A 24,478-nucleotide genomic window follows, 5' to 3' on the forward strand; every position below is an offset into this window, starting at 1 on the left:
TTTCTTACAGGGTTACACCTTCCTTTCAAGATCCTTAAGCTCTTTCAGAAAAGGAAGACAACCATTTCTTTGGGCAGTTATCTTTGTAGAAATATAGGCCCTGAAAGATTTTATCCTACGAGAGTATCAAGCAATGCTATCTTTTGCCTCAAAACACATATAAATAATGTGTTTAAACTACTTCCACTCTTCTCTCTAGGTCCTTTTTAGTTTTTAATGTCTTTCTTCCTGCAAGAAATATATTTTTAGAAACAAAATGCATACAAATTTCATTTCCCAGGGATTATTATTTAATGCACTGCCTGGATTTGGATCAGTCACTGTCAGAACAGTCTTTAGGGCAGTATCTGAATTCCCCGCTACAATTAGGTTAGTTTTAATGAGGATTGTGGATACATACAGTTATACACATGGGCACTGTAATTGCGCTGGAAACACTCATTTTGTCTCAATATTAAATTTTTCATTAACTTTATCTTTTACAATGAGCCCCAGTGCTTAAGTCTAACAACATTAAAAATAAAACCAAAATCTGAACAATAAACTAGAAGAACTAGATTGGCTCAATATTGGATCCTGGATGTAGGTATTGTATACATACTGCATGTAATATTTGATAAAATAAGAGAATGAAGTAAGGTAAGGAACTAAACTTTGAAAATAATGCTATTATTTAGAATTCATTAGATTGTTTAACCAATTTCACCATTTATGCAGTGCACTGAACAAACTAAAAACCAAACAAATTTTTGCTCTCAGTCTTCAAAAACATTCAAAACCAAGTCACTAATTATGCAAACTTTCCACTGAGATTAACCTTTGCAAAATTCACTAATCTGAAAAGGCAAATGCCAAATTTTCCTGTGATTTTTTATCTGTGGACAAAACACCCGTAATTCAATCTTTTACAGAATGGATAGGATTTATACGGATTTTTTTCATCTCAACCCCTACACTCAGTTTCATAATACAAGCTACAAAACGCTATCAGCCAAAGATCTTTTAGTCATTCAGTGTGTTGCTTTGTCATAGTGTTTCCTCATTTTCAGACAGACCCTCCTGTTTCACTGGGCACCACTGAGAAAATCCTGGCTCTAGCCTCTTAGTACCCTCCCATTCAGGTATTTGTACAGATTGGTAAGATTTTCCCCAAACCTTCTTTCCTCCAGGCTGGACAGTCCCAGCTCTCTCCACCTGTCTTTGCATGAGCCATGCAAAGTCCTGCCCCTTGCCTTTGTGGCCCTTCACTAGGCTCCCTCCAGTATGCCCATGCCTCTGTAGCAGGGAGCCCAGAATTGGCCACAGCACTCCAGGTGAGGCCTGGAGAGGGGTAGGATCACCTCCCTTGACCTGTTGGCAACACTTTGGCTAATGCAGCCCATGATACCATTAGACCTCTTTGCCATAAGGACACACTGCTGGCTCTTGTTGAACTTGACTTCCATCAGGACTCCCAAGTCCTTTTCTGCAAAGCTGCTTTCCAGCTGGATGGCCCCCAGTCATCCAAATAATTAATGATCAGGATGGGAGCCAGTACTGACCCCCAGGGGACACTGCTAGATAGTGGCCTCCCACTTTGCACTGCTGACCACCACCCTCTGAGCGTGGCTGCTCACCCCTTTTTCAATCCACCTCACTGTCTGCTCATCCAGGCCATAATTCATCAGATCCTCTTTGAGGATCTTATGGGAGACAATGTCAACTGTCTGCCATAATAATGAAATACCTGGTACCACCCTTAATACAAATAGGTATGTATCCTTAAAAGCTTTATTACCAGTTTGACTAGAAAAATACAGCATCTTATTTATTTATTTGAAAAACCTATGAAAACATTTTTAACTGAGATCTTTTTTCTCAAACAAAATTCATCTGTATCTGTCTCAATGTGATGATTTTCTTAATACAGAACAGAATTTCTTTTCAGAAATAAGAATGACAATTGATCATTTTAACTGATGAAACTTGTGTCTGGAGACACAATGTCAGTCTAGTCAGACAAAAAGGGGGTTTTTTTCCATCTAACTTTTAATCTAAGGAAGCTAGATGCCTATATAATTTCCCTCTATAATCAATGAAGAGAAAGTGTTTATTCCTTAATAATATAGTAATACTAATTGAATTCCACTGACTGGATAAGAAATCAGAATTTTTGACTCTGAAAATAAAAATATCCAAATTTTATTTTTAAAATTAATCAGCACTAAAGAAAATGCACATGTAGCTGCAAAAAAAACCCCCAAAATAAAACAAAGCCAAAAAACCTTGAAGTGACAATTTTAAAATAAAAACCTACAGTAGAAACAGTTGAAAAAAAAATTATCATTCAATGAAATTTACCTGTCCCAACTCTTCATTGAGGTCAGAAGTATTCACCAGTGGTCCTTCACCTGTATCCTCATCAAACATTTCTTCATCCCATGTAATGAAATAAGAACCGAGAAATTTCTGCATTTCCACAGTGACATACATGGATACAGGAATAATGTAGTTGAAAAGAACCATGAATGCAAGGAAGTCTGTAAAAGCTTGAAGAAACTGCCAAAGAAACAAGATGAAAATATTGGTTTTTCATGTGCTATTAAAGACTGCAAGATTACTACATGTATTTACAAATTGGTTTTTTTTTTAGTAACTTTCGAACAGTAAGCAACGCCTTTCACAGCTCACAGTTCTGCACAGGATGTAGACCTTCATGATTTATAACATCACAACTGGCAGGAAATAGAGCTTTTTCTTTTAAATTTGCATTTTTCTTTACAGATATACAGGTGTAGAATACTGTTACATAGCATTATTGTGAAATTCTAGAGCAACTAACGTGCATGGTGAAGACGTTTTGGGGAACAAGGGAAACAGGTACATTCGAAAATAACCAGAAAAATAGCATAGATGCACAGCAACTCCTTCAAGGATTACCAAATTACATAACTTGCAGGCAGTATCTCATAAATAAATAAAGGCTTTCCTTTCCCTCTCTCTCAACACAAGCAGAACGTATACACATAATCTGGCTTAATTTTCCAGTGGTGGAGACTTGGTGGAGCTACAGTCAACCTGCTGAGCAGGTTGAGACAGTGCTACTGGTGGTAGTGAGAACTCTGGAATGCCTGGCTAGCATGTGCTCCTCACGCATTCACAGTAAGGAAGCAAATTTTCCCCTAGTCTGATTGGGAGGATTTAATGAAATAATATTGGGCTTTCTGTAGGTGAGGGTTCAGTTCACTACTTTGGATCATCAGGGTATCCATTCTGGACAATATCATTGTTCCTGTAAGAACATCTGGCACTAGTGACTGATGCTGTCTGATGCCTCGAATGCTCAAGACAGAGCAATATGAAATGAAGCTTTTGAGGGGCATTTTTATGGAGAGTCTTATAGCAGATTCTTCTGAACATGTCTCTTACAGGACTGCCAATAGCTGTGGGATTCCTTCCAGCCCTGTATTTCTCTGCAAGAGGTCAATTCTTTAGTAATTTATATAAATAACTGGCAATTCCAAAATATTTTCATGAAGCTTTTTATACTAAACCAAACATTTTCTCATCAGTTAAATTCACACATACAACTTAAGAGCAAAAATTTAACATACAACCTTTTTACAAGTACACATATCACCACTGTTAGCAAAAAAAGCATGACTGTAAGTAAGCAGGCTGTATATACTTTTCAGTAGAATGTCTATAAATTAAGGGTTTGGGCAAACTTTCTTGTTATTAAAATTTATTTCCATACCAAATTTCTTTTCCTTTCAGGCTCTGTTTTCTGATTATACCATGGCTCATCACGAAATGGTTCACTCTGCCAGGCATACTTCAGAACAGTATTTATTAGTGCTTTACTGACGAGAATACAGAGGTATACGACAAGAAATACATTCATTGATCTGAAAAAAAAAAAAAAGGCAACTTAAGATTCCCATTAGCATATAAGACACAGGTTTATTAGAAAATGTTAAATATCAGCCTAACATTTGCTGCAAGTCTAACAACGCTAAGATGTTAAATAACTCTTCCAAAATGCTTTTCCGATGAGGAAAAACATTATTGAGGACCATTTTCTATTTAAAACGTTAACTGCTATAATTGTTTCCAAAATGTGTGTGACACATTACCAAAACTAGTGTATTAGTGAAAGCAATAGCTTAGATAGAATAATAACAGAATAACTGGGCTTGTATCTGCAGACCTTTTCATGCCATTTCTCTGAATCAATACAAGATCACTCACATAAGTATTTTTATAGAAATATAAAACCAAAAAAGAACATTTTGCTATGTAGCTGTAATGTCCTAACTCTAGGCAGATCTAAAAAAAGAGCAAGAACATTTTGCATTTAAGATTGTATCTTCATTAATGATGGGCATGAACTAAAAGCCATGGGTTATACATCAATAACAGTAGAAGCAGACACATCATCACTGCTCAGTCACTGTGTAAGAGAAGGGCTGTCAGCTGGTCAGTCCATCTTGTCTCAATCAATGACATCTTGTTTTTCACAAGGTTGGACACCTTACTCAGAGCTGATGATTTCAGATAGCAGAGCAGGAATAGAAAATAGTCTCTATTTTGAAAATAATAAGCAACCAATGTCAGCCCACTCCTTAAGGATAGCACTGTCTTACTTTCCCACCATATATGTCTGTATGGAACTTCTTAATTTTAGCTAAACCATGGAAAACATGCCACAGTCAAGCACTGTTACTGTAGCCACTGTTACTTCATCCAAAGTGAAGTGCATTAAAAAAGTTACTTTTACTGAATTCCAAGACTTAATTGCAATGAAAAGCATTGAATGCTAGGATAATAAAAAACATAACCTTGGAAAAATGTCAGTAGATGTACTCTAATCAGCGAAAGAAAAGTCTTATGGAACAACCAAACATCATACATTAAAAAGCTAAGCATTAATTCAAAATGGCTTTATTTTTTAAACATCTAACAACAATAATTCAGTTTTGAGAACCTCATTTATATGGTGTTACATACATGTCTTGTATTGTAAGTAAAAAACTATTTAAAAATAACCAGATTTTAAGTCTCTCTACCTTTTTTTCATTTAAATCAATGAAACATACACTTCTAGAGAAAAAAAGTATCTGATTTGCACCATTCAAGCATGCAGCTTTCAAACCCCAAAATAAATACTAGAAATTTTACTTCTCTACAGCAGATCGCTTCTGTGATTTTGACTGGTAATTTAATGCCATCTTAGTTTCCATGCCAGTGTAGATAGCAACACCTGAAATTAGACAACTTGTTTTACTAAAGATTGCACAGTGCAGTAACTGCAAAAGAGCACAATTCACTACATCATTATACTCTGTCATTTCTTTAATTCTTTAGTCTGAAGAAAAACTCCACAGATTTGGATGATAGCCCAAAATTAGAAATGGCTCTATTATCTTGGTACTAAGAGAGAAATTTTAAGCAGCATTTACATCCCATTCCAGTCACAGTTTCCAATTGCTGAAGTGTTTCTATGTAACAACATTAAATATTATCAAAAAGTTGTAAAACAAGTGACTCAATAGAAATCATAAGCCCAGTAGTAACTGTAGGCTTGTAACCTTGTTTGGTGTTTGCTTATTATTTCAGGGTCCATTAAAATAGTCAATAGAAATATTTACCAAAGATTTTTTCTGTGTTTTTTAAAGTGGCTCCTCTAAGAAGCAGATTTTCAGATCCTAATGGCCTGCAAAATGTAAGCATTACAAAATGTTAACATTTAGAGGAAAACATCAGACCTTAGTGGAAGTCACATAAAACAGGAAATTACTTTTATTTTAACAAACTTACAAGGAATATTTAAAATTTTAAAGGGAAAATTAAAAATAGATAAATAGATGTCTAAAATTAAACTCAAAATTTCATAATTCAAGTCTTAAACCAATGCACCTCAATGCCACAAATGTAGGTACCCAAATAAAGACTCAACACCTTAATTGCACAGTACTTGTTTTTAAAAGCACTAATTCTAGTATTTTTTAGGCTTATATGAACTACAGTATCCTCTATGTTAGAACTACTTAAGGACAATACACTCTTCCATTTTAAGTATAAATGGCATACAAGATATTTTTGATACTTGCTGTAAACATTTCAAAAAATGCCAACAAATATAGGTAAAATAATTTATTGAAGAATATGGAATTAATGTAAGGACCTCAGTGAAGTTTAAATAATATTTTGGAACATGGTATGTACATTAATCATCATATGAGTTCAAAACCAAGGACTACTTTACAAGACAGACAGCATGCAGAATTGTCAGATTCTATCTATACAGCAATAAAACAGAACAAAACAAAACAAAAAGTATATTCAGTGTTTTCAAACGTCATTCAAAGTGCACCTGTGGTATGAAACTCCCAAAAAATCAAGCAACTCCAAACAAACAGGGCCACAATTCTGATGTAAAACCTGAAACTTGTTCCAAGAAACTAGTGGAACATGAATGACCCAGATCAATCGACAGTTTCCATAGCAGATTGTGACAGAAAATAACAGTGTACAGACACGCTGAGGAGGTTAGGAACGCACTTAGCCAGCACTAACTCCCCACATGCTGGGATCTGGGCTATCACCCCAGCAAGCAGCTTCCCTCCTACTGCTTTCCCTCTTTGTGACAAGGATCAGAACAATTTCGAGTACAGCAAGTTGGATGTTGCCTTCCTTGAACACACAGCACTACGGACATTTTAGACAGAAGTACAAACACATTTAGTAAAATTAAAGACGATCATTTGACATGTTCAAGCCCTTCAGAATCTAAGAAGAAAAATGAAATACACAAGTGATACTATTCATATTGTTTAGTGCACTACCAAGATCTCACACTAATGGGGCAGTATTGTACAAGTGCTGTCAAAATCCTATCAACATCAATGGAAGTTGAATAAAGACATTAATATACTAAAGAAGAGAAATATGATTAGAAGATGAAATATTTATTATTTATGAAATAACAGTCTGGAGTCTTCTACGAGAAAAATATTCTTGCACTAAGATAAAGCAGCACAATGTTGGTGAACCAAAGGTAATTCTCATTATTGATGCTTATTCAACTGTGAACTGTTTAAATGTGTAGAAACTCCAGATTTCCCCACCTTGCAATAGGCTCATTCCTATCATGGTAAACATTTATTCGACCAACAAATCTGAAAGGGAAATACACAAGTAGTTTAACAGTACTGCTAATAGATTATTTGAGAAATATTTTCTAGGAAGTACTTATCACAGAGAACATTTCCCAACTGAACAGGCTCCAATTATCCAGAACATGAACATGAACATAAGAGATACATATAGATACATACTTAAAACATGTAAATACAAAAATACAAAGAATGGTAACTTGATATAAATTTTGCATATAAAGAGATGTAAGAAATTATAAATTTAGGGATAAATCTTCTAAGTAGATCCATGAGCAAGAAATAAGTCTTATTCCCTAAACTGCCTAAGATAAGTCAGCGTAATTACTATCTTTTACAACATCTAAAGCCCACAACTGAATTAAAACCAAAGCAAACCAAAGCATAGAGCTAGTAAGTAATTCTCCTTCTGAATATCTGTAAGTACATTTTATCTGTATGTGGTGGCTTGACCCTGGATAGCAGCTAAGCACCCATCAGCCTCTCGCTCGTTCCCTCCCCAGCAGGATAGGGAAGAGCGCTGGAAGAACAAAAGCAAGATCTTAACAATTCAATACATGAAGGGAAAAAACCAAGTGACACAAAGGCAACCACTCACCACCTCCCATGAGCCTGAGGATGTCCAGCCAGTCTCCAAGCAACAGCTGCTTTGGACGACTGCCCTCTGGTTTTATTGCTGAGCATGACACTATATGGCACAGAACATCCCCCTGGTCAACTGAGGTCAGCCATTCTGGCTGTGTCCATCCTCAGCCTCTTGCCCACCTCCAGCCTATTTGCTGGAGGGGCAAAATGAGGAACAAGAAGTTTGACACTGTGTAAAAATTTGGCAACAATAGCTAAAACCGTGGTGTGCAATTAACATAACACTGTTTTAGTCTCAGAGGAACAACACTACACCACACTGGCTGCTATGAAGAGAACTGACTTCATTTCAGCCAGGCTGAGTACCCTGTATCTGCAATACTTCTGTCCAAGTGGATACGCTAATGCAAAGGGGATTAAGGTGGACATTAGTGTTTTCAATGGTAGAGGAAACTGTGGGGAGCTGGTGGGCCTGTTACCCCAAATGGGAACCTCTGAGGCTCAGAGGAGTGGAAACCTGTCTGCTTAGAGAATATACAACATGGTAGGGCCACATCTGAAGACAATAATGTACAGTTGGTTATGATGCAGCATGATACAAAATAACCACGTGCCTTTGGAAAAAAGATTCACCACTGTGTTTTGTTGAGAGGCAAAGTTTCAAGTAAAAAATTAGCAGAGATGCAAGCTGACTACCAATAAGCATTTTCACTATTTGTGAGTCAACAGCTGTCCCAAAGAATTTCACCATCTGTAATGAGTTTCAACTTCCAGCCATTCACTTTGAGAGCCAAGTATTTAAAGAAAGGATCAAACGAGTGATGGACTCAATATTCTAAAGAACCTGTTCTCACGCAGATTTCTAAACCAACTTCTTAATCACTAAGATTGGGGAAAAGAGATGCCTTCAAACCTCAGAAATAAGCAATGTTTTTTCTGCATCTTCCAACAGTATTTGCTGTCAAAAGAGTGCATTTTAGCTTGACATCACATTGTTTTCTGTGTCTTATTTCAGCTATTTTTTACTGTGGCAGAAAAAACAATTGTTCTCAATGGCATAGGACTTCTTGTACTACTATTAAGACAGAAACCTCAAAAGAAACTTCTCAAGATTTATCATTAGGTTTAGTGGAATTGTGTACAGTTCTTTTGTAAAATATTGAGTACTGTAAGACTTTATACAACTTTAGACATTTTTCTTCATGTTCTGCATTAAAGTGTTTTGCTAATCGTGATGGCTTCATGCTGTCATTAGTTAGTATTTCAAAGCCTGTGGTGTGAGGTTTGTCGTTAACAACAGCAGATGTAAATCTGTATTTAAAAGAGTCTTGCCAATTTAAATTTTTTCTGGCTAACGTCCTGTCAGATCTGATTAGACTGACAGTGGCTTTACTTTGTAATATGACTGATGAATTTCTCTACCAGGAGCATAAGTGCTTGCCATTTACTTATTGTTCATTTGCGCTAGAATGTTACTATTACCTTCAATCTGCAATTTCTTTGCAAGAATCCTTTTAAGCCACTTCAGTATTTTGTGAGTCTTTCTTCAGTTAAAACTAGATAATATAATCTGCAAATCCATTTAACTGGGTACACATAAATGGCAACACTTTGCAATACTTTGCTGAAAGCAAAGGAGTGAGTGCCAAAGGCAACTTCTCCATATTGTGGAACACCCTCTTCCTCTGGAGAACCTCACAAACTGTATGTGACATACAGAGAGAGAGTATGGGTGCCAATATCAAGAAGTATACTAAGTATTAGTAAAGCTTAATTTCTTTCTTATTTTTATATTAAAAATACGGAAACTGAAGTTCTAAAATTTTTGTCACATTCCTCAGTGGACTGCTTTGTGCCATCCCCCTTTGGAGATCACTACCCCAGAGCACATCTAGGGAACTACCTGCAGAAAAGGAGTATAGATGGAAGACCTACTTGACTTCAAGCTCACTGTGGGGCTTGCTCTAACCAGAGAGATGCAGCCAGTATCTTTTCATTAGGATATTTTTATGATTTATTGCTAGGGTACCTCAAATTGAACAGGTAAGGATCATTTTCTTACTTATAAAGGTCAGGCTGAGGTTGTTCACATTCAATGGTAGCATGTAGTGCATCGATTTCTTGCTCATTGCGAAATGCCTTTGTGTCTTGAACAGCATAGTAAGTCTGGAATAAATAAAAACATTTAAATAAAATAAAAAAGGACAGATACACAAGACATTAATCTGTACATATACTTCAGTTCAGCCTGAAATTTACTAACTTTTATGTTAAGAGCTCATAATTCAAATAAGATGCACCTCAAAATGCTCCTAGCTGGGCATCTTCTTACATGGTCTTTTCCAATCACTTTTTTAAATGATTCTACAGTTTCGTGCAAGTACCTTTCAGTGTATTCGTAAAGCAGGTCACCATGAAAGCATTTAAGTACAAAAGGTTAGTGTATTATCACTGCAATCTGCATGCCTATACTGGACACAGACAAAATCACAAATAAATGTCTTAAAATTTTTCATAAAACAGTATTACTTTTAGAGAAATGAAGTCAGATGGTAGAAACATAAATCACACAAATTAGTGTACCTGCTCACACATCTAAGCATGAAGCCATATTGTGATCTGTATCAACAATTAAAAGCAAACTTTGCCTTAAAAAAAAAAAAAATGTATAGAACATTTAATTACTTTGTGACTGGATTCACCATCCAAACTAGTTGTTGTAACAAAACATGTTCCATCTCCTCTACTACTTGATAGGAATATTAAATCACATGGGAATTTTTCATCTTCTTTTACCATTACAATATCTCCAACCTAAGGAAAAAACACAAGAAAATAAAATGCATGTATGTAGCAGCCCAAATTTCAGATTTCAAAACTAAAATCTAGATTAACACAAATATTTTGAAAATTCAACAATTTTTATTTACACCAGGATTTTACCACAAGAGTAAAGAACTACAGAAATATCTCTGGAAAACTGAATTATACCTTGCAGAATGATAGAGATCTACTGTTTACAGCTTTCCTCTCAGGATAACCAACTGGCAAGTACTGTCTTATTAAGTTTTGCAACATTATTTGAGAGATGGAAGATATTATCCTTAAGACTAAATAAAACAAAACTGTTTCAAAACCACCAGGAGATGTGAGCTGCTCTCACTGGCTCATGAGGATAAGCATCTAGATCCAAATATTACAAGTAGGTGAAAAAGCCAACAATTCCAAGTCTGCTGATGAAAACAGGATACATTTTTAGCATAATTTAGCAGAATTGTGACTAGAAGTCCATCCTATTTTTATCCATTTACCCTATTTTAAAGGTAAGCAAACTAATTTTTATTCATGAAAACATAGGCAATATTTTACAGCACATTAGAATGCCACAATAGAACAGCCAGCCAATTACAAATTCAAAATATTCTTGCAAATCATTCAAGAAAAATGGCTTTTTCTACATTTCTGGAGGTTAAACAAGCAGCAAAGCCATACTCTATATTCTAAGAATATCAGGGTTTTAATAAAAATCCCATCAAAAATATGCAATTTTTGCAATTGTTCATGTAGGTCAACATCTGTTGAATATACTTTTATGTCATAATTTATTATAATAAGAATCAGCTTAATCATTGTTCTTGTTATATGCTTATAAAACAAAATTCCACTATCCTTAGCAGTTGGCAGGAGTCAGTTAATTCCAGTTAAGCAAAACAGTCTGATAAAAATCAGCAATAGTAACATCTAAAAATAAATTTTTAGAATTAAGATAATAAATGAGATTTGTCTAATTGTAGATATGAAAGAGGCTTTTTTTCCTTAACCAATAGCAATGAAAAATTGCAGATTGTACACATGGCACAGGAGAATGCAAACTCTAAGCATACCTGCAACAATCAGGTAAGAAATTCTCATTTTCCTCATCCTAAAACAAATAAAAGTACTAGCGCATAGCACCTTATTAAAATTTAAAAGATGTTCCAACGTCTGCCACTATGTCAGCTAAGGATGCAAAGGGGACAGGGACAGGTTCTTTCTGATGGTGCCCAGTAAAAGGGCCTGAGGCAGTGGGCACAACCCGCAACATGGGAGGGTTCACCTTGTTTTCATCCTGTGGGTGACTGAGCACTGCAACAGTTGCCCAAGGGGGGTAGTGGAGTCTCCCTCCTTGGAGAAACTTAAAACCTTTCTAGATAGAGTCCTGAGCGAACAGCTCTTGGTGGCCCTGCTGGAGCTGGGGGTTGGATCAGGAAACCTCCAGAGATGCCTGCCAACCTCAACCATTCTCTGATTGTGTGAAAAAGAACTCCAACTTTCAGCAATTCTTCCTTCTTTAGTTGAATGCCCCCAGGCTTTAGCTGCAGACCTCTATACAACCTAGCCTGTTTTCTCATGTAATATAGAGCTGAGAATTTCACCCATTTACAAATACACATAGATATCCCTTTCCATGAAAGTATTTTCAAGGTCTGTCTCTCCTATAATTTAGTCACCCAATGTACACACTCTGAAAAGCAACAAATAGGGGAGAAATTAAGAAAATATGGGCAACAGATTTACCACTAAAATTCAAAATCCAGTTGCATGGTACTTGACTATTTTTGTTTGGAATATTTAACTGGTTAGGTACACACCTGGAATTCTCAAGCATGTGATGCCCTAAATTTTTTTATTACCAGGAAGCCCTAGGCAGAAACTATCACACTCAAATGGAAGGTCACAGCAGAAAGGCTGTGAACACTGTTGATGCACTTATGCCCAAAACCCACAGAGCATAAAAAGACATATTGGAAATAAGAAAATTAAAAAAAAAATCTATCAAATTTTCTGAGTTCTAAAGAAAATAATGTTAAAAAGTTAATCTGGTCATAAAAGAAAAAAAAAAATGAGCAGCAAAAATTAATTTCTGAAAATATATCAAGAAGGAAATGATGCAGCTTTCACAAGGTCAATGAAGAGATTGTGATTTGATGGGTTTTGAGAAAATATTTAGAATGCATTGCATCTGTACATATGCATGCATCTGTATACATAGCACTGACTGTCACAATCAGGCTTAAATAAATTAATAATGTGCAAAATAGTAGTTATACCCCATCTCTGAAAGTGTTCAAGGCCAGGTTGAATAAGGCTCTGAACAACCTGGTCTATTGCAAGGTGTCCCTGCCCACGGCATAGGGATTAGAACTAGATGATCTTTAAGGTCCTTTCCAACCCAAAGCATCCTATGACTCTGTGATAATGACAGTAGACAGAAAATAGAGAAAGGATAACTCGTGACAGAAATTCCAAGTTAAAGAATTGAAAACGAAAGTAACATTTATGGAAGGAGTTAGTTAATTCTAGTTAAGCAAAACAGCCTGATAAAAATCAGCAATAGTAACATCTAAAAATAAAATTTCAGAATTATGATAATGATGCCATGAAGATTTTTTGCCTTTTCTTTTATACCCCTGTTACACCTTTTTTACAACTTCTGTATTCCTAGTGCTTTTTGCCTACATTCTTGGACTTGTTTGTCAAACTGAGAGACTAAACATTTTAGAAGCTTCATAGGTAGGGGATAGTGTGCCCCAGACCCCAAAGTCCTCTCCAGAACACATTCTGTAAACCAAGATAGAACCATCCAAGGGAAGGCTCCTTGGGGAGGAGGGCTCATTCAAGCCTCTCATTGGGGAATTTCTGATAGATATGCTAATTAGTAAAACCTATAATGTGACACCAGATCTTATGGGTGGAATTTGCAGGGTGCATTCCGGTGCATTTGACCTGGACGTGTGCACCTAAGGATCCTTAAAATAAATACCAAGGTAAAATCCCTTTTCCCCTTCTAACCATGTTTGACTCTTGATTTTAAGACCAGGAAAAGGCATCATAATAAATGAGATTTATCTAATCTCATTAGACAGTTTAACTCACTAGGAGTTTAATTTTATAAAAATATTTTATTCAGAGGCATAAAACTAAAAATTAGTATACTGTGGGTCTAATCTCCATTACATGCAACAAATGCTACATCATCACACTACATTTCTGTATAACTTGTTTTACGTGCGAAGTGTACAAGAAGGGTGAAGTAAAGTCTGACTCACAAAATCTGTCAAGTTACTTACTCTTAATTTTCGGCTTTGCTTTCTAACCAGTTTACCATGCTGAATGAAATGAACAGGGCACTGATTTATTGCATTGTCAGCTTTATGTCGCAGCCAATCTTCATAACCCTAGAAAACAGTGAAATGGAATGATGCAGTGATGCACATTTGGCTATAAAGACACAGAATAGCTCTAGCTTGCAAGAAAAATTTTAAGAATTATCATTGATCACCGTAAAGGAAAAAAATATTCTCACTAGAACAAATGAAATTGTGATACATGTCAGTACTAAAGTCGTGCTGGATATCTATGAAAAAGAGCATTCATGGTTACAATTAGTCAAACAAAACCATGTATTTTAATGAAGACATTTGGATGAATAGGGGTTTAGAAAGCATAGAAGAGTTTCTGGTATTTAAGTGATCATCTCTTGCTTATGCTCTGTTGACTCCAGTAAGTGCACAGTACTTATAAAAGCAGTTGACTAGAAGGAAGAAGTGTAGAAAATATATTGTGGAAGTATGGGACTTTATCCTGCAAGATGATAAAGAGATGACATGACAAAAGGTTGTCATATTTGATGACTGTCGTACAGTTAAGCCAAACCTTTTAACCCTATATACAATATATAGTTGTGAAGAATTTTGTTTCAAGAGACTTTGCAGAGTACCCTATTTTTCGTGCTCAATTACCCCATGAATTTGTGTTTTATACAAGCAGACAAACTAAAGGATAGGGAATTGCAACTTTCCATTGAAAAGGTCCTGCCATATGACAAAGATTGGGACTGACAAAGTCATCAGTGGTTAAGAGATGGAAAATACCACTTGTAGTGGTATTTTTACATAGCATTTTTACATCTAACTCTTTTGAGCACATTTGAAAATTCAGTGCAGAACAAAAGTATCACTACTTTGGATGGTCTCAAAAATAATCTGGGAACTCAGAGAGACTTTATGACTTTGCTGTAATATACTTCCAGGGATTGGTACAGCTCCTCGAGCAGGTCCCAAAATCTACCCAAGTCATTGAGAGAAAAAATCAAGGAAATACACAGAACTGCAGTACCAGGCACAGCACATCATAACCCAGGCTTTGGTTGGTCACTGCTAACAGTAAGACTTTAAAGTGTAACATTTAAAATCTTAAGACTGGGAAAGCCACACTAAAATACTAGCTCTTGCACGTATCACAACTTCTACTCAACAAGAAGTGAATTTAACAATAGAATATACTCAGTGATGAATAGTTACCACTGTAAAGAAAGAGAAACACAACTCTCCATGGCTTCTTTGAAGACTCATGAAGGAAAAGTCTGCATTTAGCATAAAGACTGTGAAGGTAGTAAGTTATCTATTAAGCTATCTATTAAGGGACAATCGAAATTATCCTGGTTTGGGTCTATCTGGGGTGGAGTTAGCTTTCTGCACAGCAGTCCTGTGCTGCTGTGCTTTGTACTTGGGACTAAACCAGTCTTGCTTACACCCCAGCATTTTGGCTATGACTGAAGAGTGTCAGCATCAAGGCATCCTGTTCAACCTTCTCCCACACCAGACCAGCAGGGTGGGGGCGGGCAAGAGGCTGGGAGAGGGCATTGCTTGGACAGCAGACCCAAACTGACTCAACTGCTCTCTTTAGTTTTACTTTTGCTCACTAAATTACTCACCTGTTTGATAGCTGTGACAGTGATGACAAACAAAAGTGGAAGTCCACTTGTAACTGGACTAGTAGGTGTATCAATAATTAACTGCAACAAAAAGAAAAAATATTTTCTGGTTATATTTTTGTGAATGTAAGCAGTCAATCTTTCAAGTAAGATCTTTCAAGTAATTTCACCAATATGTTACAAGGCATCACAGAATTTTAATTGAAAAGAACAGTACTTCAGTACAACTTTCAGAATGTGTACTATACTGACAAAAATTTGAAAATTGGATGCTGTAAGAAGATACAACACTGTAGTTAGATCACATTAACATCCAGATGTTAATGCCTTGTAAAAATATTTGCTTGCAAGACTTTAAGGAAGTATTAGACTGGAAAGCTGCAGCTTTGGAAGCAAAATTATGGAGCACCATTAGAAATTAGCATGGCACTGGCTTTACATGCTATACAATGGAGCTGTTCTTATGCATGCAAAGAGTAAATTCTGAAATACTGAGCTGGGGCTTCTGCAAATATAAACAGAGAGGCAGAGTTCACAGAGGGAGTGCAAATGACAAAATCTAAGTTGTCCTGGGAATCTGCTTTTCTTTCTACAGAATCTGGTCTGCAAAGTAATACTGCTTCTCACTTAGTAAGATTTTTACTATTTAACACAATTAAGTGATTGTGAAAGGTTCAGAATTAAGACACCTAAAAAGCAGCACACTAGTTATTCATGGAACTCATTTAAAAAACAAGTATTTATGTACCTCTCTAAGCAAGCATTGTATCAGTACCTATTATTTCAGTTTCTCACAGGCTTTGATGACAGTACAGTTGGAAAATTGCTGCCAAGACATTATTTTGTTATAAATATCATATTTTTGCAAAACTAACAAAACCTTATCATCAACAGAATTTAAAGTAACAGTTTTACTGATGTGGATGCTTATTACAAAATAAAAATGACAGGCATTATTTTCAATTTTATCAAGACATGTTTTGCCATCCAACTAGAGATGCTGTCAAATTCTCTTCAGATTAAGTTCACATTTACAACCTGGAAATTAAATGAAACACCTTTTTGTCACATCACCCGTGTAAAAGGCTTTCTATGCTCAACCATTTACATCCATGGTCATCAAAACCAGTTAAGTTTTAAAATCTCTTTCAACTTCTCCCTGTTTTAGAAAGAGCGCAGAACTTACTGGAAAATGGGAGTAGCTTACCTGAACGAGGAAAATGATGAGAAAATAGAAGTTAGCTATTCTTCTGAATTGCTCAAACAAATTTTTTGGTATAAAGTTCCAAAACGTGTACTGAAAACAAATGCACAGATTATGAGCGTTTGTGAAGGAAATATTGTTCACACTCAATTTTATAACTAACATTTCAAGATTAAACTAAACAAGAAGCAGGCGTGTTTTGGTAACTTAGTTTAATAATTTACTGAATTTGAACCTTAATTGACAAGCATGTATTCTCAGAATAGCATCATTGTTCTGACCTGTGATAATCTTTCTACTAGGGACTGCAATAATTTTTAACTAGCAACAATGCTTGTCCAGAGTTAGTGTCCAGAGTTAGTTAGTTATGGAATAGTTTATTTAAAGCATTTTAAAATTTATTTAAATTTAAAATTTATTAAAAGCATTTTAGTAATTTCAAAGACCACTTTTAATTCACTTTCATGTTGTATTCATGACTTGAGATAGGTGGCACTCAGAGCTAAATACACAGTAATAGCAAGACAACCAAATAAAAGTTGTTGGCCCCTCTTCTGTTCCTTGGCTGGGACACAAAAATACTCCTCAAGATAAACTACAGTGGTGAGTAAGTGGCTGCATATTTCTGTACTAATTATCACAAATTATCACAAGTGTTATAAAATGACATGAGAAACATTACATAAAGCTGCAAACAGAAAACGCAAAAACTTCAAATTTAAAAAGTCATGTAAAAGTGATAATGGACCTTAACATCATCTAGTTCCCTTCCTCTGCTCTGCAGCAGGTTCAACTACACTCTCTTTACACAGCTCATTCTGTAGCTCCAGAAAAACATTGCAAGGATTGCTTATTGGAACACATGTAAAAAATGTCAGCTAAAACGGTGTAAAAAGGTTTGAAAAATGGCTTCAGAAAACTAACACTGCTTCATCTTATTATCCAAATTATCCTTTGACATGTAATAAAATGACAACTCCAATAAAACTTTCATTTCAAACGAGATGGGCTAAGAAGCTTATCCTAATTTATTTGCTCTGTTACAAATGTGCCTTGTCTCCTCTTGGCAGATTGTACTTACACTTGCTGATAACCAAATAATTCCATGAGCTAGACATCTTCTGAATTTGGCCCTGAAGGCAAAGACAGACAGAGCTCCAGAAGGAAAGCACTTCTATTACATCTGAAGACAAAAAATATCCCTGAGAAATATGCCTTAAATGTACGTGAAACCCTATTATATAGAGCAGTCTTTTTACCTCTTGGGAGTTAAAGCCTGAACATGTGTAAGACATAGGAATGAAATATTCTTCTTCTATCGTGTGCCAAAAATCAGTATATAACCTAAATATGCCCTAAGTTACCACTTATCCTACATAATAGCTAGTTCAGTATTAAATCACCTGTGAGCAAGCCAAAACTCAGGCAGGCAGACATGCAACAGCTAGAAAATCAAGCGTTCTAGTCTTGCAATTAGAACACTTTTCATCAGACAGGAATGTAGCATGCACTACCCATTATCCTACAGCTACTTGGAATTTTCAAAGAGAACAAGTTAGACTTGATTATTTTTCCTTGCACAATGCTGATCATTCAAAACTGCTATTATGATAGATGAACATATAAATTCTATTTGACAACAATTATTGCGTATTTTCATCATTAACTTTATCAGGTAAGTTATCTTTGTTTTCTAATTTTATCCATTTATTTTCTAAGAATCTCTGCCTGCTGCAAAGAAAAATCAATAGAGGTTTCAGTGAAAAACATTTGTTTACATTTTTCTGTTTAGCTCTTTTGATAGAAATAGTATTTTTGATAGAAATTTGATAGAAATAGTATTTTTTCCATGGTAAAGGGGTTTTGACCGTAAAAGTTCAGTGATTTACACAAGCCCCCAAATCACGTGATCTCTTATGTAATAACAACATATTATTGTTGGACTAGATATTTAAAATATCTGATTGAAGAAGCAGGTAAATAAATTAAAACAACAATCCATAAAAAGGTTGTTCACCTTTACCCTTAGTACCCAATCCTCCTTGCATTCCATCCTTAGTTCACTACCTTCCCTGCCAAGCTGTGGTCTTTCCACAGCTCCACCTTTGATCAGCAACTCTCTTAGCTGAATAAAAGCAAATAATATGGGAACAGATCACTTTTATGGCTGAGAAGTGTTTCCTAAAATGGATGCTTTTTTAACACAGACTACTTCTTAAAATTTATTTTCAATCTGATAGACTTTTAGCACTTCGAGACTCTGAGTTTCATGCATACAAAGTATGTCTTTATTCTGCCCATTCATCTTAAACAGAGAAGTAACGATTTTTGCAGCTTAGGCAAGAAAGAACACTAAGATGTCTAGACAGACCTTCCCCTACCCAAGCCATCAGTAGCTCAGAGCAGTATCTACAAATGTGCAAGTAATGTTTAATCAACATAATCACTCCCTAGAGAAGCAATGGAGGGCCTGCCATTCAGAACAATATTTATCTCATGACTGCTGCATTCAAGGCAATTTCTCTAATGTAACTAGGCAGGAACAAACAAAAATTTTTAAAGCAAAGTTATTAAAAATGACGATATTAAATCCATCAGATTACTGTGCTCGGAGTTAATAACATCATCTCTCTTCTTCAGATAATTTCTAGTCATGCTCTTTGTAAACTCTTGAAAAGCAGTTTACCTATATTTAACTACCTTTTTTCCACTATAATTTATTTAACTATAATAACCTATATTTAACTATAATAACCTATATTTAACTACCTTTTTTCCACTATAATTCACTTGAAGGGCATAAGTTTATCCAAACAGTTACACAGTATTTAGATATAAGCTGGGGACAGCTTAACTGATCTTTACCAAATGCTACAAAAGAATTAGAGGCCAGAGCTTGGGTGCTTTTTACATATGGGAGGTAACACATCAGACACGGAGCAGTAGTAGTTATGGATTCATCCAAGAGAATAACACATGGTGCCAACAGATGCATCTGAAACACTGTGCAAGAATCTGTAAGATCAGTCTGGTGTCAAAACAGCATCATTAAAGTAGATTTTCTTCCCATTTATAATTGCAGTAGCACCTGCAGCGCTGGTCTATTTCTGCACTTGTGAGCCCATCCATAGTATTCCCGCTTGTGCCCCTGGCTCCATCTCACCAATTCTTGCATCCTCTTTACTGACAACATCTTGCTTTCAGATCCAACACATCTTGATTGCAGCCAGATACACAGACTCAAAAATGTAAAATACACTGTTCTTGACACTGTATTTTGACCTTTTCATTTGCTATCTGCATGCCAGAATTTTGGCTCATGTTTTAAGCTTCTCTTTCTACCCTAAGAGGCAGACTTTTTCTTAAGAAAAAGGAGAGTTTCTTAGTAATCACTTTACATCAAAACCTGAAGCTGTAAGAAAAGGCACTTCATACTGAGTTTTGTCAACATTTCAGTTTCTTACAGATTATTTTAAATAGTTACCACCTCTCTTTTAACCCACTCTGATTTCACTCTTTTCATTCAACCATTTTTACTGTTTCTTGTAAATGCTTAAAACTATTACAAAACAAAATCTACTATATTGGTTTATCCCTGGTTTGTAGACATCTTCCTATGATGATTTTCATCCCTTCTGCAAAACAAAATTCATCCTGAGAATAATAAAATCAGGGTAGTATAGAAAAAAAGCTGATCTTGCAGTCATTTGTGTCCATGGTGACTTCAGTATTTTTTAACATACACATTTTTGTACTATCTATCAATTACCAAGAAACAATGCATTCTTAAAGCTGCAGTTTAAGAACTAGATTGCAGGCATGTGTGCATATCATAGAATGGTCTGGGTGGAAAAAGACGTTCAAGATCTTCTCAAGCATCCTGTGCCAACCCCCCTGCTGTGCGCAGGGACACCTTCCACTTGACCAGGTTGCTCCAAGCCCCATCCAAACTGACCTTGAACACTTCCAGAAATGCAGCATCTACAGCTTCTCTGGACAACTGGTTCCAGTGCCTCACCATCCTCAAAGTAAATCTAAACCAACCCTCTTTCAGCTTGAAGTCCTTTTCCCTTCTCCTATCACTTAATGCCCTTGTAAAAAGTCTCTCTCCAGCTTTTTTTGTAGTCTCCTTTCAGGTACTGGACACAACACTTTATATATAATACCACCTTACACGGTATTATGTTATTTGAGCAACATAAATATTACATATACTATATACATATAGGTAGCCCTCTTCAATAGAATAGCTGAAAAAGCTCTGATCAAAAGTTTCACGGTTTCTTTAAAGGTAGTTTTATTTATAAAAATAATACTTTTTTGAAACACAATTTGTCTAACTATATAGAGTAGAAAACGGGTAGAGAAAACTATAGCAGAGGGTATGAAAAAAACAGGAAATCAATAATTATCTGAAATCATAGGAACTGAGTAGAGAGTATGCCTTGTCTAACCCAAGTGACTCGCTTACAAGCATATAGAAAGTTTACAGCAGAACTCATCTATGTTCTTCAGTGTATTAAACTAGTATCAGGACTGACTCAAAGCAAAAAAATGCAGACTTCTGTGCTTATATGCTACTCAATAGAATTGGAATATTTTAGAAGTATTTTGCCATATTTATGACAATTTGAAACGAATGTAGAAAGACACAATAGATAACAAAAGATAACAATATTTTAACAAAAGTATTAACGTATGCACCATCTGCACAGTGTTTATCACTCCACTGAGGGAGGGACTCCTGTTTCTCCACCTTACAAGGTCATTCACAACACAGGGATCAGTGGAAGCTCTGCTACATGTAGGGCTTTTACAAGTGAAAAACCAGCACCAGTACATTCAGAGAAAGTGCAAAAATGAAACTGATTTGGGGACGTTAGATCAAATGGCATATTTGATGAACAAACATACATAGGATTTTGTAAAAACAGTTGCTGATAAAACAGGATTTCTGTTACAAACAAGTCTATCCTTAGTAGTCCCTGTTCAGCAACTCTCAGTCTTATCAAATAGAGGCTATCAACTCCAGGAGTTCCTCTGACAAAGATATCCCCCAGCATCTGTAATTATCCAATTATAATTCTTAAAAAGAAAAAAAAAACCTTGCAGCAAAGATGATTGACTGAAGACAGAAGTCACAGAAAATACTAAGAAAACAGAAGAAAGAGAGTGTGAGAGCAAGCAAGCTTCATGCTCTCACTTGCAGAGAGAGAAGAATTGCATCTGTCTTCCCGGGTGTTTAGGTTTGGACCTGCTTGTTTTCCTTCCTTCTGCTTCTCTCTTGCTACATGCAGACTCCATACTGATACAAAAAACTTAAAAGGCTCTGTTAGGGGGAGTACCAGCAGAAGACAAAATATTGCTAATAATCCTGGACTGAGCCATGGGAAGGGTAAATGGCTTCTCCTGGGAATACAAGGGAGGTTGCAGAGAACCTCTGACCTGGAAATCCCACACTGAGCAGGCTCATCAAGAGCCAAGAAGAGCTTTTCCTTGCTCTCTCTAGGCACTGGCAGTTATCCCCAGAAGGAAACTGTAGCATTATGCCTGGAAGAACTGCACACTCACGCACTCCCATCCGAGCTGGCCCCTTCAAGAGTCCAATGATTCAGATGCATTTTAGCTTTACTGCCAACCAAGTCCATTTACTCTTCTCATCTCTAACAGCTCCTGCCCTGCTCACTCTTTGGCAGGGCTGGGTACACCTGACTCTGCAGCCCTTGCAGCATTGGATCTGACCTCCTGCTTCCCCCTCCACACTTCCCTCAGTGTGGCTGGCAGTCAGGGGATTACCCAGGCAGAAATAGAGAGCTCTGTGACACAGCTGCTTTTAGAGCAGATCAGTACATTCACACTAAAAGACACAACGCTACACTCCCTGCATTAGTCCCTGTCCCATGCGCATTTCTGTCTACCCACCCTCTCTGCCCCCCAGAGTATGCTACACAATTACGTATCGGCTTCACAAACACATGACCCTGCCTCTTCCCACTGTGAGCTTTGGATGCTTTTCTGACTTTCAAATGTCACGGCTTAGGGCTGTGTTTGAACTCCTCATCTTTAAACTGCTACATCACAGCCCTAGAGAGGCCAGACAAAGCCTTCCAGTTATGAAGCACCACCTTGGAAAAGTGTGGGACAGCCTAGGTCTGCTGAGTTCCAAGTGGCTCATCTTGATAGAGGTGGTTTAGTATTTCTTTAAGCTTCAGTATTAACATTTCTTCTAAATGTGGCAACAAAATGAGAAATCAGAGCACACCCAGTCTTTGTGTGTTTATAATGGCACTATGAGCGAGTGCTGCAGGGAAGAGGTACAGCACAAGGGCATGAATTTCTGCTGAAAGAAAGGAATATTTCAACATCATCTGCTGAAACATGTCAGAATTGCTTAACTTTATTTAACTATTAGTCACTGCAATTACTTGAGTCATCTCAATGAGATTAGCACTGAAGGTAGCTAAGGTTTCCCTGGCAATGTATAGGATTCTCAACTCACAGCATTATTGTCTCAGGCCACTATCACAGAAATCAGTGTTTGGATCAGTATTTGATGAAAAGTCCTAAGGAAACAGGCAGACAACAGAAGACTGCATTATTTGTGCAACAAAACCAGGATCACTTCTGATCCATGAATTAGCATACAGCATTACAAACAGTGGTACTGTTCTCCCATCTGAGTTCACGTTACTGCTTTTCTATAGGAAGAACAGGAAATAAAGCTACAGCACAACTGAGCACTTTGTAATTTCATGTATAATTTAATTTCAGTGACATCTCTTTAGGGCAAATTCTTCAAGTAATAGTTCTGCATGCACTGTAGAGTCAATCTTGCATTTCATTCAAGGGTCACTCTTCAGTATCATCTTCTGGGAGCATAAGCCAGTCTCCAGTTATGTTGGTGACCTAGGCAAAAGTGGGCCCTGTAGCTGTAAAATTTCTCTTTATGAAACTATGACAGTAGAAGTTTGCAGCTGGATAGGACTACCAAGGCAAAATACTGTGTGTGTGTTGATTACCCACAAACTGAAAGGAACTTCCTCTATGGGTGGTATGGGGGGAGAAGAAAAGAAAAAATCAGTTCTCCTGCCTAAAATTAATTTTGCCAGGTGTCTCTGACACACAGGAAATTCTCTCATTCAACAGGCTATTCCTATCTAGAAATTTTTGAAATGTTTGGTTCTTTCCCGTGGTTCCTTCTTTATGGGTTTTCTTTGGGGTTTTGTTTTTTTCTAAAAGCCATAAGCAGCCCTAATTAAACATGTTCCTATGAACTCTGTGTTGTTGCCGTAAAAAAGATTTTCTTTTCATTACAATTTTTCCCTCTGTTCAGGAGAAATGTAGACATCCAATCAGTCTTCAATTCATCAACTCAGGTAGAACAAGAAATGCAAATCCCTACTTTGTCAACAAATGAGATCCTTGAAGCATAGCAATTCTAAAAAGGTATTTGATTAACTTCAGGAAAAGGGAATTTGGATATTGAAAAATATTAAATTACTAACAAACTAAAACCATCATCATGCCACTACATCAATGCATAGTTGGCTATGTACTGAATGATCCGTGTATGATTCCACTGGCTTGGGAAAATGTACAGACCAAACCTGAGCAAAGGCATGAAGCAGCTTCCACACAAACAATTACTGAACAGGCTAAGGCTATTCCTCCTGGAAAGGAATATGATGGAAGACCACCAACAGAAACAAGATTATAAACAGGGGATAACAGTCATTATCAGATTCAAGGGTTTGGAATATGAACTCAAATTAACAG

General features: G+C 36.4%; 1 protein-coding gene across 9 annotated transcripts in view; it reads right to left on the reverse strand.

The window, feature by feature from the left end:
- Positions 1-24,478, reverse strand: part of ATP11A (ATPase phospholipid transporting 11A) — a 122,052-nt gene that overhangs the window by 35,015 nt on the left and 62,559 nt on the right. For 8 of the 9 annotated variants that reach the window (XR_001862894.1, XM_017737038.1, XM_017737032.1 and 5 more), the window contains exons 3-12: positions 16,706-16,795; positions 15,499-15,579; positions 13,853-13,960; positions 10,428-10,556; positions 9,805-9,908; positions 7,110-7,160; positions 5,631-5,695; positions 5,161-5,242; positions 3,737-3,887; positions 2,341-2,538 (exon numbers count right to left, since the gene is read on the reverse strand). Coding sequence is in view for 8 of the 9 variants with exons in the window: in XM_017737032.1 (XP_017592521.1) it covers positions 2,341-2,538; positions 3,737-3,887; positions 5,161-5,242; positions 5,631-5,695; positions 7,110-7,160; positions 9,805-9,908; positions 10,428-10,556; positions 13,853-13,960; positions 15,499-15,579; positions 16,706-16,795 (1,059 nt within the window). In the remaining variant the exon portion in view is untranslated. The remainder of the gene's footprint in view (positions 1-2,340; positions 2,539-3,736; positions 3,888-5,160; positions 5,243-5,630; positions 5,696-7,109; positions 7,161-9,804; positions 9,909-10,427; positions 10,557-13,852; positions 13,961-15,498; positions 15,580-16,705; positions 16,796-24,478) is intronic. The other variant, XM_017737033.1, reaches the window with a different exon arrangement.

This window comes from Corvus brachyrhynchos, unplaced genomic scaffold, assembly GCF_000691975.1.
Source record: "Corvus brachyrhynchos isolate BGI_N302 unplaced genomic scaffold, ASM69197v1 scaffold83, whole genome shotgun sequence".
Classification (NCBI taxonomy): domain Eukaryota; kingdom Metazoa; phylum Chordata; class Aves; order Passeriformes; family Corvidae; genus Corvus; species Corvus brachyrhynchos.